Source organism: Dipteris shenzhenensis, chromosome 6, assembly GCF_047967505.1.
Source record: "Dipteris shenzhenensis isolate YYH24624 ecotype China chromosome 6, Dip_SZ_1.0, whole genome shotgun sequence".
Taxonomy (NCBI): domain Eukaryota; kingdom Viridiplantae; phylum Streptophyta; class Polypodiopsida; order Gleicheniales; family Dipteridaceae; genus Dipteris; species Dipteris shenzhenensis.
Window position 1 is genome coordinate 59,210,408 of NC_141601.1, and position 13,091 is coordinate 59,223,498.

Here is a 13,091-nt window from a genome sequence, read left to right on the forward strand (position 1 = left end):
AATGCCAAGAGATTTCAGCTCAGTAGTAGAGGTTGAAGACCTTCCAGAATTCCTCGTTGGGAGACATTTGATATCACTGCAGATCTGCAGAGGTGCTTCTGGAGGAGACTCTGAAAATTCCACATGAATAGAAAGATCACTCTATTCTTCTGGCTTTCTATCCATGGTGGGATTGCAATGAACCTTTAGAGATCTAGGTTTGGGGCCGACCCTACTTACCCTCGTTGCCTCTCTGCTTCGGAGACTATTCAGCATTGCTTATGGGATTGCAGACACGCGAGGATGATTTGGATAGGGGTAGCTAGGATTTTCAGTCACTTTGCTCACTCCCCATTCATTATGACATGGGGCTCAGTGGCTTGGCTTTCTCTTACAGGGCCTCAGGTATTCTATGAGAGACTTGACTCCTCTCGGGCCATTTCGATTCGACGTCATCAGATTGAGTCTTGTTCGTTGGATGTGGTACCACACCTTCCTTTTGCAGCTGTACATGCCTCTATGGATACCTCTTGGGAGATTCTAGCGAGCATAGCATCTTGGCATATCTAGAGAGCCAGACGCACAGAGGCTTTGGAGGATACTCAGGTTCATCCCTCGCACACATTGGCTAGTATCTGGACAGACACCATACATACCTTGATGGCTGTACGGACGAGTATGCAGGGAGACTCCCGTGCAGCCTCAGCTAGGAGGGCTTCTTTTTTCAGGGAATGGAAGGATTCTCCTTTCTTCTCTGAGACTCCTACAGGGTTGAGTAGCACTTTCAGCCTCAGCCTTGATTGTTTTCCACCTCACTTTGAGGGGGTTTTATTTATCCTCATGATTTCATGATGTTTTCTACTTTGAGCTTGCTCTCGCGGATTTTTTCTCTTACTTAATAGAAGTCTCTTTCTTGAAAAAAAAAAATCAGGACACCAATAATTAGCATCAAGTACCTATGCGCATCAAATGGAAAGCCTAATTTGCTGGGTACTGCACACAGAAACATCGTTAACACTCAAGCGATGATATGACCATTACAGCATCAAAGGTTCAGATTGCATCATTGACAATTTGCTGAACTTGAACAGAATGTCTGACTCATGTGAGAAGATATGTAGACCACCTCCCAGTACACATTGCATTCATGCGATTATGCCCAACTTGAACACAACCCACGAGACTTGTATGAAGGATAGACTGTCTCTTTGGTGACCAAGAGATAGCACCTTAATTGCCTACTCCATGCCTTTAGGCTCCCGGTCACTTTGAAAGTCATAGAGCTGGCGAATATTTCCTGAAGCTACACATGGAGAGCAAGCAAGAAACCGAGAGATCAATAAGAATCCTTCTTTGATAAAACCAGAAAGCAAAAGAAATAATCAGTGAAGGTCAGCATACTCCAATGCAATTTTCTGATGCAGTAAGATCAAAGCTTGATTAAGTAGATATAGTTTCAAAAAGTCTTACCATATAGCCATTCTCTGAAATGCACGTGAATAGCATGTGACAGATCGTGCTTTCTGGCATCATCCATTGGAACAGTCTTCAAAGTCTGCCTCAAAACCTCAACAGATCTGCTCTGTGGAAATAACAAGTGGGTAAAATAAACAACCTTCCATATATACAAATGAATAGGCCGCAATTTCTCTCCTAATTTACAAAACAGAAAGACAGAATAGCTATAATCAAGGGAAATCGTAAAGCCTCTGCATATTCATAAAAAGTTGCATCAATACCGAAGAAGGAAATGTAAGCAGAAAAAATGTGGCTAGTATATAAAGCTACATGCTCTACGTCAACAAAATTATGTCAGTAGGATGTCAACGAGTCTTGAGAAGTATTGAGGTAATGCTATCCACATAGCAGCATATCTCAAGCAATCAAAGAAACCAATACCGAAGAAGAAAATGTAATAAGCAGAAAAAATGTAGCTAGTGTATAAAGCACCATGCCCTATGTCAACACAATTACACCAGGGGCATGTCAATGAGTCTTGAGAAGCATTTACGTAATGCCATCCACATCAAACAAAGGCTTCCTAGAAATGACTCAAAGTAGTGCTCTCTCTCTCTGTGCACCTGCCCAGCCTACTATGAGGTCCGGGGACGATACTACTGCCTCTTTCAGGAGGGGCACGGCTTTTGTCCACTCTCACAGTTGAACCACTTCCACAACCAGGTCTGTGTTGGGCTCTAAGCGATGGCACAGAGAGACACTATTGTGACACATCAAACAGCAGCAAAATGTGAATGCTCCGTAGCAGCTGAGGTCGACCAAGCACGGAGACATGTCACCGATGTCACGGGCATCGACAGCCCGTGGCCATGTTCTAAGCAATGGCACAGAGAGACACTATTGTGACACATCAAACAGCAGCAAAATGTGAATGCTCCGTAGCAGCTGAGGTCGACCAAGCACAGACACATGTCACCGATGTCACGGGCATCCACAGCCCGTGGCCATGTTGGACTGCCACGCAGGCAGCCAGCTCAGCAGCAGCCCACACAAGCAGCCACGTGGCCTGCCATGTCAGCAGTTTCCACGTGGACCTGCCAGGCAGTCTGCCAGCAGGGAATGGGTGTAGGAGCTGTCGCAGCAGAGACGCCACCCCAGCGATGCCACGTCTGCACCACGTGGCCTGGTCAGTGCCACGTCAGCAGCTAGTCGGCCACATCAGCCCAGTTGGTGGTGCAGCAGCAGGGTCGGCCCTGCTGGTCGGTATTTTGAAGCCCAAAGAGGGGGCCTATAAAAGCAGCCCTCTGGCCCATCCACTCCTCACGCCTTCAAGCCTTCAGAGCAGTAGAGCCACGCCTCCCCGCAGCACACCAGCAGAGTAGCCTCAGCCTCTTCAGGGATCTAGTGAGAATTCAACTCCTCTAGGGAGTCTAGTTTCTTTCCAATTTTGAAGTTGAGGGTTTCAGCCCCACCATACAATTGTATTCAGCCCTTTGGGAATTCATACATTCCAGTTATATTCTCTCCTTCTTATTCACCCACTCACATCCACAGCATCACTTTTTGTATTGAGTGCATCATCTTGCAATTGCAGTTAGTATTGAGCAGGAGAGAGAGTGAGAATAGTCTATCTCAAGCTACAACGGACTTCTATGCATTTGAGTCTGCTCTAGGACAATGGGGTGTGTAAGAAATCCTAGATTTACTATATTTAGAACTGTGCTAAAGGAACAGAAAAGAGACTGAGATAGCAGAGAGCAAAGGAATAATGATATTGCTTGAATGTCTGTAGGGTGGATGTGATTGTTATCCATACAATTTGGCCTCTCTTATATAGAGAGTGAAGAGTCACACATGAAAAGGTGTGTACTCCAAAGGGTATGTGCATGAAGAGGTGTGTACCCCTTGTGAAGGGTGTGACCCTTGATGAGAGGGTACATTACAATAGGAATGTCTCTTCATTAGAATGTCTCTTGTGAAGGGTTGTGCCTCATTAGGAAGTGTCCCGTCGAAAGGTCATACCCTTCCACAAGTGTCCATTCATTAAACCATCCATAAGTCTAGAAAGAGAAAGGAATACGTCACAGATCGTGACATCCCCTCCCACTCAAAAGAAGACCCTGGTGGAGATAATGAACTGATGTAGAAAATATCATGGGAGATGCTGAAAATACTGCTGTAACAGATCAGGGTACTGCTGTAAGTCTTCATCAGACTGCCAAGTAGCGTCGGAGTCGTCCAGATCTCGCCAAAGAACAAGGAATTCCGTGATAAGTCGATGTCGAGTCTCTCGCTGTCGATGGTCCAGAATACGCTCAGGAATAAGGAGAACATAATCGTCTTCGATTTCTGGGACATAATCACCTGCAGGAGGAACTGCTTCATCGCCTGGAATGTACGTCTTTAGCCAAGAAATATGAAATGTTGGATGGATTTTACCCCATGATGGTGGTAATTCCAATTTATAACTTAAAGGTGAATTTTTCTTGACGATCCGGAAAGGTCCATAGTATCTGGGTCGCAACTTAGGAAACACAGAGTTAACCGTCTTATAGCGATGTGGAGCTACAAATAATAGCACCATGTCACCAGTGTTAAATTCCAGGTGACGTCTATGTTTGTTGGCAGACCGTTGATACCGCTCTTGCGCTTTTCGCATATGATCCCTGACTTGCAGTAGAATATCTTGCATTTCTTGAACCAATTGATCAGCTAGGGCCACTCGATGTTGAAGTACAAAATTTGTTGGTACAATTGGAGTGTGTCCATAAGCTGCTTGGAATGGAGTCATGCTGATGGCACTATGGAAAGAGTTATTATAAGCAAACTCAAGGAGTGGTAGATACTCTTCCCAGGCTGCGAGGCGTGACTGAACATAATGTCGAAGCATTTCTTCCAGAACTTGGTTGACTCTTTCAGTCTGTCCATCTGATTCGGGGTGGTAAGCTGAACTGAACAGTAGAGTAGTACCCAAAGATTCGAACAGGGAAATCCAAAAGTGACTGGTAAACTTAGGATCTCTGTCGGATATGATATTCTTGGGTAATCCATGGTGTCGGAAGATGTGTTGTATAAAGAGTTTGGCTATGTCCGGGGCCTGTGCACTGCTTTTGCAAGCAACAAAGTGTGCCATTTTGGACAAGCGATCAACAATTACCATAATCTGAGTATTACCTCTGGAGGATCGTGGTAGTGTTGTAATGAAATCCATGGAAATACTTTCCCACCTTTCAGTTGGAACTGGAAGAGGCTGAAGAAGTCCTGTTGGAAGGCGTCGACTTGCTTTCATTTGTTGACATGATAGACAAGATGTAACCATGTTGATGACATCTCTTTTCATCTGAGGCCAGTAGTATGTTGCACTGAGTAACCGATAAGTCTTATTGATGCCTGGATGGGCAGCATAAGGAACTACATGATGCTCTTTTAACAAAAGACGTCGAACATCCTTGTCATGTGGTACACAGACGCGATCTTGATAATACAGAAGGTCGTCCGTATAAGAATAGGATGAGAAAATCTTTTGTTCGGAAGTCGAAGGTTGATTTTTGGAAAGAACCTGTACTGCGGTGCCGAAGTCTTTATCATTGAAATACTTTCCTTTGAATGAATTCGGAACATCCACAGATAATGTAGAGATTACCATGGCTGATGCTAGAGGTAACCTGCTGAGAGCATCTGCAACTACATTGCGTAGTCCTGGTATGTACTCAATGGTCATGTGAAAGTTGGCCAGAAACTCAACCCAGCGTGCTTGTCGAGCGTTCATGACTGGCTGAGTAAAAATATACTTGAGAGAGTGGTGGTCTGTTTTGACCACAGAGTCGGCACCCATGAGATAATGTTTCCAAGAGCGATAAGCATGTACAACAGCAAGAAACTCCTTATCATAGACCGGATATCGGGTTTGGATATCAGAATGTTTATGGCTGTCAAAAGCAATAACTCTGCCTTCTTGCATCAAGACTGCTCCTGTAGCGATGTCGGAAGCGTCGGTCATGACCTCAAATGGAAGATTTGGGTCAGCAATAGCCATAACTGGTGTGGTAGTGAGTGCTTGCTTGAGTTGTTGGAAACTATACTCTGTTTCGGGAAGCCACTGAAAAATTGCTGTGCTTTTCAATAATTCGGACATAGGAGCTGCAATTTCGGAAAACTGATAGACCTTTGTATGGTAGAAGTTTGCCAATCCGAGAAAAGAGCGGACATCATGAACATTCTTAGGAGTAGGCCAGTTTCGGATTACCTCGACCTTCTTGGGATCCACAGAGATACCTTGAGCTGAAATAACATGTCCCAAATATTCAAGTTGGGTTTTGAAGAACTCACTCTTCTCAATGTTGATGTAGAGAGAATTTGCACGGAGAACTTCAAAAACTTGGTGAAGATGTTGTTTGTGCTCATGTAGGGATCTGCTGAAAACGAGGATGTCATCGAGGTAAACGATGACGAACTTATCGAGGAAAGGCCTGAAGATGTCGTTCATTAATGTCATGAATGTGGCCGGGGCATTGTTTAACCCAAAAGGCATGACCAAACATTCATAGTATCCATACTTTGTTCGAAAAGCTGTCTTGTATTCATCGCCTTCTCGTATACGAATTTGATGATATCCTGAACGAAGATCAATCTTGGAGAAGTGTGTTGCATGTAGAAGTTGATCGAAGAGGTCATCAATGCGAGGCAATGGATACTTGTTTTTGATAGTGAGCTTGTTGAGGGCTCGGTAGTCGATGCAGAGGCGCATAGACTTGTTCTTTTTTTCCACAAGTAGTACAGGAGATCCGAAAGGGCTGCGACTGGGCCGAATGTGACCTTTGTCGAGTAGCTCGGTGACCTGTCTTTGGATTTCTGCATTTTGAGTGTGAGAAACCCGATAAGGAGGCTTCGACGGTGGATTACTGCCTGGAATAAGTTCGATTGGGTGATCCACTGGTCGTCGAGGTGGTAACTGCTTTGGCAATTCCTGTGGAAAAAGATCCAGGTAAGGCTGGAAAAAAGGTTGGTTGAGGTATTCAGGAGGATCCTTTGTTGGTGTCTCCTCGACTGCCGTAACCAACAGAAGTGAAGTCTTTGCTTGGCGTTTACGAACCCACTTCTTTACTTGTAGGGCAGAGGCAACTGGGGTTGAAGGAGAATCCCTAGAACCAGTTAGCTCAATAAGTTTTCCCTGGTGGACAAACTGGATAGTATGGCTGCGAAAACTGATTGATGGATCATAGTCGTAGAGCCATTGTTGTCCGAGTATGACATCGTACCGAGAAAGAGGCATACTGTCGAAGTTCAACTTGTCCGTATAATGTTGGATGCGAAAAGACAAGTTTTTAATCCTGGTGTTGCACAAGAAAGTTGTTCCATTTGCGAGTTCAATCTGATAGTCCATGAGGCTAGGACTGGTGGTCAACCGAAGTTTATCGACCACAGAACTGGCTAGGAAATTATGAGAACAGCCACTGTCGATGAGGATGGTGACCGTTGTTCCACGAATCGATCCTTGAACACAAAGTACTTGAGTGGCCAGGGAAGGTTCGGGGTTGCTGGCAAGGCTCAGGTGGATGGTATTCGCCATTCGAACAGCTTTGCCTTTCTTGTCTTGTGCTGAGGTAGCATCTTCTTTTGGGGAAGTACTAGATTCCATATTAGAATTTTGCTTTGGTCGCTTGGGACAATCGAACCATCTATGGTCGCCTGTACAGATGGTACAAAGTCCTTTTGAGCTGGAGTTGTTCTTCTTGTCAGTGGCCGCACCTTTATGTTGGGGCTGTCGGTAATGACTTTGTGAAGAAGAAGAAACACGATCCTTGGGGGACTGCTTCTGTTGGGATCCAGCAAATGATTTCTGAGGCTTCTGGGGATCTTGAGACTGTCGCTGACCTTGATTACCGAAGTTTTTGCGAAACCTGGTATTATCTTGAGGGCGAGCACCTTTGGCCGTAGGAGAGTTCTGTGTTCGAGTAGCACTCTGCTTCCCTGTGTTGAGGAAATCTGTAATGCGCTCTGCGTAAGCAATAGCGCCATCTGTGGTGGTAATATTGGCTTTAAGAACATCAATGCGTAACGAGGGTTGTAGGCCTGAGATGAAAGCATGAAGGCGATCATCCTCAGTTAAACCATCAATCTCTAGCACCAATGTGGTGAACTGAGAGATATAAGAAGACAGGGAACCCGTTTACTCCAACTGTCGAAGTTTTGATCGTGCTTGGAAGTCCGCATTGGCAGGTACAAACTGCTTACGGAGCACGTGTTCAAAACGTTCCCAAGTTAACACACTTTTTCCGTCCTTTAAGCGTCTTTGCCACCATAGAAATGCTGTATCCTTCAGGAGGGAGGCTGCCAAGGCGATCTTTTTGCCTTCCGTGAGGTCAACAGTGTCAAAATACATGCGCATTTTCGCGAGCCATTGGTCAACAGTTCGGCGATTACGTTGACCAGTGTAGGCTTCCGGAAGTTTGACGTCAAGTCGTTTTGTTTTGGAAGCTTGAAGTAATCGATAGAGAGTACGCAGTTCAGTATTTTCTACCTCGGGAGGGAAAGAATCCGCATCGTCGTCGGGTTGCATCACGTCGTCCTCTGTATGTGCTGGACTTCGAGAATCTTGGAGTTATTGAACTTTTTGAACCAGGTCGGAGATGCTGTCCTGAAGCTGAGATATTTGAAGTTGCAATAGAGATTCACTTTGGGTGTTGCCTTCAGGGGTCTTTTTGGGACTTGATTCTTTAATCTCGGGAGAGGCTTCACGCGAGCGGTGCGACATGTCGGAAATCCCTGTGATGGAGGCGCGAACTTGCGCTCTAGTTTGAACCATCCCTGAAAGAGGATTCGGGCTGCTCCCTGAGGTTGCTCATATTGGAGGGGGCAGGCGAGGCAGGATGGAACCACCCGTGGAAATCTGGTAAGGGAGGTCCTGTCGGAGGTAACACTGGAGATTCTGAGAAAGGTGTTACTGCTCGTGATAAGACAGGGGTAGGTAGCAGAGTCCACGGATCTGAAAAAGGGTAAGGAGCTGCTGTCGGAAGAGGAGGATATCCCGGAGAGGGAGTGCCTTCAGGATGTAAATACTGACTGGGAGAAGGTACACCCTGTAGAGGAGGATATCGGGGAGCTGAAGGAGGTGGAGAGTACCCTGGGGATGCCGAAGGTGAAGGGTAGAACTCTCTCCAAAAATGAACAGCAAACTCCTGAGGAATATCGTGTTCCGGATATCTTCGTGTCTCGTGGAACACAACCTGTACTGTGCTGAGGAAATAATGTAATTGAGGCGCCTCACGCAGAAGGTAGAGGATGTGATCCAAGTCACTCGGAGGGCACGTGACACAGAAGACCCAAGATGCAAAGGCTCCAAAATGGGCTGGCTGTGCAATTTGAACACGATATTGTGTAGTAGCAGGTGCCTGAGGTGTCCTTGAATGGCCGGGTGAATTACCAGGGGTTTCCATGCTTTAATATGGATTCTTTCATTTGCTGTAATTTGTTAAAAGAATCCTGAAAAAGCAAATTGGAAAGACTCCACCTGGCAATACTTTAGTCTGCCAAATGATTGCGTAGAAGAAGGCTGCAAATCGTTGTCCGGAGGTCCTTGTTGCAGTGTTTTGCGAGGAGTGCTCGAGGCTGGTCTGGTCCGGGCTGTCAACGGGCTTTCTTCATTGCGAGAAAAGGCAACTGGTGCTGAATTGGCAGGGTAAATATGGCGAAACAAGGAGAGGCAGCAGGCTGTCAGGAAATCGGGTATGCAGGACTGCAAATAAGGAGTAGTCTGTCAGCGAACAAGGCGAGGCAAGGGCTGGCAGGAACAGGGACTGGCAGCGCAAAATGTCGAAGCAGGGCTGGGCAGCGTAGGAATGGAATGTACTAGCCGTACTGTGTGTACGGGCCAGGCCTGTACGGCAGGCTGTACGGCCTGTACGTCAGGCTGTACGGCCTTTACGGACTGCTGCGCAGGCTGTCCGTACGGCCTGTACGGTACAGGCTGTGCGGCCTGTACGGCAGGCTGGGGGTAAAAAGTACGGATCGCGCAGGGTGGTACGGATCGTGCAGGGTGGTACGGAATTCCGAGCAGGGTTGTACGGATGGCGCAGGCTGGCTGCGACTGGATGGACGGAATCCGTACGGCTGGCTGCGCAGAAGGTCTCGAAATCCGTACGGTTGCCTCTTTTCGTTGGGGCTGCCCAATGGGTTATTTGCCCCAAATTAATTTGGGGGTTAAGTTAACCCTAGGGTAGTTAGGGTAAACCTAGGGTTAGGGGATGGGTTTAATTTATTATCCCTTTTTACCCCTCTAGGTTCCCTTTTGTAGGTACTTGGGCCTAGGAGGTGTGCCTATTCGAAGGGGTGTGACCCTTGGAATAGGTGCACCTGTTCATGAGGGGATATGTCCCTATTGTCAAAAGGGATGCGACCCTGCATGAATAGGTATGTCCCTTTGCCCACGATGGGGTATGTCCCATGAGTGAGGAGTCGAGACTCGTCACCAAAAGGTGTGTCCCATGGTGGAAAAGGCGCGTCCCTTTGTTTTGGGACAACCCAAGCACCTTAAAGGACACAATTTTGGTCGTGTCCATTCACATCAACTTGTGATGTGAGGGGGATGGAGAGGCCAGGATGACTTTAGGCGTTTAAAAATTTTACGCTCATCCTCTCCATCTCTTCCATGCACTATGTGCACGGATGTCCTTCTAGCGGCAAAAATGTATCAGATCAGCGCTAAGGTGGGGGGCATTTCCTACAGGCAGGAGCGAATTTTGCTCTGATACCACTGTAAGAAATCCTAGATTTACTATATTTAGAACTGTGCTAAAGGAACAGAAAAGAGACTGAGATAGCAGAGAGCAAAGGAATAATGATATTGCTTGAATGTCTGTAGGGTGGATGTGATTGTTATCCATACAATTTGGCCTCTCTTATATAGAGAGTGAAGAGTCACACATGAAAAGGTGTGTACTCCAAAGGGTATGTGCATGAAGAGGTGTGTACCCCTTGTGAAGGGTGTGACCCTTGATGAGAGGGTACATTACAATAGGAATGTCTCTTCATTAGAATGTCTCTTGTGAAGGCTTGTGCCTCATTAGGAAGTGTCCCGTCGAAAGGTCATACCCTTCCACAAGTGTCCATTCATTAAACCATCCATAAGTCTAGAAAGAGAAAGGAATACGTCACAGATCGTGACAGGGTGGAGGAGGAAGAGCTAACTAACATGAGGGCAATCTGGATCAGCAGAGAGAGACAACATGACGCTACCAAGCCAGGGACGCAGAGACCACAAATGACACATAGAGTGACCAGAGCATCCCTCTATCTGATGGAGAGGCAATGACATAGAGAGACCCAATTGCATCAAATCAGACAGCAAGAGTGGATAGTACCACGGGAGACAAGGATGAATCGAGCTCAGCAACACACCACAAATTCCTACGCATTCGAGCTACCCTTGGACATAGCGGAGTAGAGGAGGAGCAGATAGATGATATGACAGCAGCATGGGTCAGGGTAATGAGACGATGACGAGAAACGATGCAGCTAAGACGAAGGGGCCACACACGATGCAAAGACGGACCACAGCACGCACAATGGAGGTTTAGCCAATCACAACCCTACTCAAAGGAGATCGCCCGAGTAGAGGCATCATTCTCGATATGGCCCATTGGATATAGATGTCACAGAGACCGTGCCCGCCGCCATAACGCAAGACAACTAGGCAGACATAGATACACAATATTTTCACAGCTCACAAGAGAGCCACCATAGCATTTGGTTATATGTTTTGACTTGATATTGAGTATTAGCTATGAGCTTAGTTTAGTATAGTACTCAGCAAAGGGCCTTAGTGAGCCCTTTGCACAGTGGCTTGTAAGAGTTAATCAAATATTGTACTTTGTCTCATAGGCCCGCACGAGGAGGCCTCCGACGATGGTAATACATCTTCTTTCTTTCTTTCTATCTACCCGAAGACAGCTATATATATATATATATATATAATGTAGTCATCGTTAAAAAGGGTAAGTGAAGGATAAATGACCGCATATACCCTCTACGTATCATATACGTGAGTCCCGTATTCAAAGCATGGTTTCTCATGATTTTCAAATATAAAGCTCAGCTTATGAATTAATAGCTCAATAGCCCATTGAATAAGCTTTGAGTTCACATCCATGTTGCATTTTGTATTTTTAGACTGACAGGGCATCCACTGTTGTGTCACAAGGAAGTGTGCCCTAAAATAGGGTCTTTACTTCAGCCCATTATAAAATGACTGAAACCCAATTTTGTCATGGCATGAGTATCCAATATTACTCAAATTAATATGCTAATAATGGGACTAGCCAAGAAGAAGAATGTTGGGTCAAATTGCTCTAAAATTGGAGTCATATTGGGTGAGATATGGAGATAAAAGGTTATGTTTAGTTATAGGTCATTGCAAAGGGGTAAAAAGGGACTAGATTAATTAAGTGGAGGGAGAGGGGTCAAGGAACCTTAGAAGTTGGACATTGTAGTATCTAAGGTCTAAGAGGTCTTACTAAGAATCAAAAGGGCAAATCTAATGAGGGGTAACCGCTCCTATGCTCACATCCCATCTTCCATCCCTTCCATTGAGAAATCTCCTCTCATACCATCACCTAAGAAAAACTCTCTGAGTGAAAGCCAGTGATAGTGTCAACCCGAGGAGGGAGGCATCGGTGTGTGAGGCTACAGCCTACAATGGTGGTAATAACCCTATGATAGGGCGCCGGCGGCTATCGACATGTACATCCCAATGAAGTCTCCAAGTTGTAGCCCTGTGCAGCAAACAACTGCTATGGTCACTCCTATGTGTTGTGCATTTGGTCTAGTAAGCATGGAAGTAAGGCCCCTAGCATGATCGCTGCCTCCGAGTCTAGCGTGTCTCTGACTCTAGCTCCGGTCCCTGCAACCGCCGTCTCCATGAGTCTTGCTCGTCAATACTATCTAGCTGGAAAAACTCAATGATCTTGCTCTGAGAGGAGTCTAGATGTGTGTTAAGATCTCCTGTACATGCCTTGAGCAACGGCCCCCTGTGTCGTACAGCCTCGTGAATGAAGGTTGCCAAGCACCTTTGGTTTGGGTAGGATAGGAGATTGGGTAGGAAGCCAAAGCCATCTCAAAAAAAGTATTGGTACCAACCTCTGATCTCGTAGTACAACGGGTACCTGAAGGCGAAATGCTCCTCTAACTCGATCTCCCAAGAATCGCACCAAATGCGGCCCTCTCTAGGTATCCCCTTTGCTCGCTCACTCTCTATATGGAGGCGGTGTGATTAGACCCAGAACTACCCAATCGAAATCCTCGGTGTAGGTGGATCCGCATGTATCCCAATGGGTCCATGAAGACCTCCTCTAAAACCCGTAAGCAGTGGTCTCTGTAGAAGCCAAGCTGTACAGGGAGCTCACAAGGTGCCAACCATGTCCTAAATGTGTGTAATTGTAGGAGATCCTCTCAACAAACATAATACGGGGTGGTCTACCCTCCTTACTGATACACATATCGGAGAGTTGTACGAGGTTCGACAGCTAATCGACATTCAAAGTAGATTTTGGGGCGCATAATTCAAACATAAAGGATTGAGGCAATCTCGAATGTGCTAGAGGTCTACACTACTAGAGACAGCTCAAGGCAATCTTTGTCTAAAGCAAATCAAACAGATC

General features: G+C 46.1%; 1 protein-coding gene across 1 annotated transcript in view; it reads right to left on the minus strand.

Moving 5' to 3' along the window:
- Nucleotides 1-1,217: 1,217 nt before the first annotated feature.
- Nucleotides 1,218-13,091, minus strand: part of LOC147901427 (uncharacterized) — a 51,295-nt gene continuing 39,421 nt past the window's right edge. Inside the window, exons 4-5 of the mRNA XM_087376486.1 lie at nt 1,450-1,561; nt 1,218-1,282 (exon numbers count right to left, since the gene is read on the minus strand). Coding sequence (XP_087232612.1) covers nt 1,218-1,282; nt 1,450-1,561 — 177 coding nt within the window. The remainder of the gene's footprint in view (nt 1,283-1,449; nt 1,562-13,091) is intronic.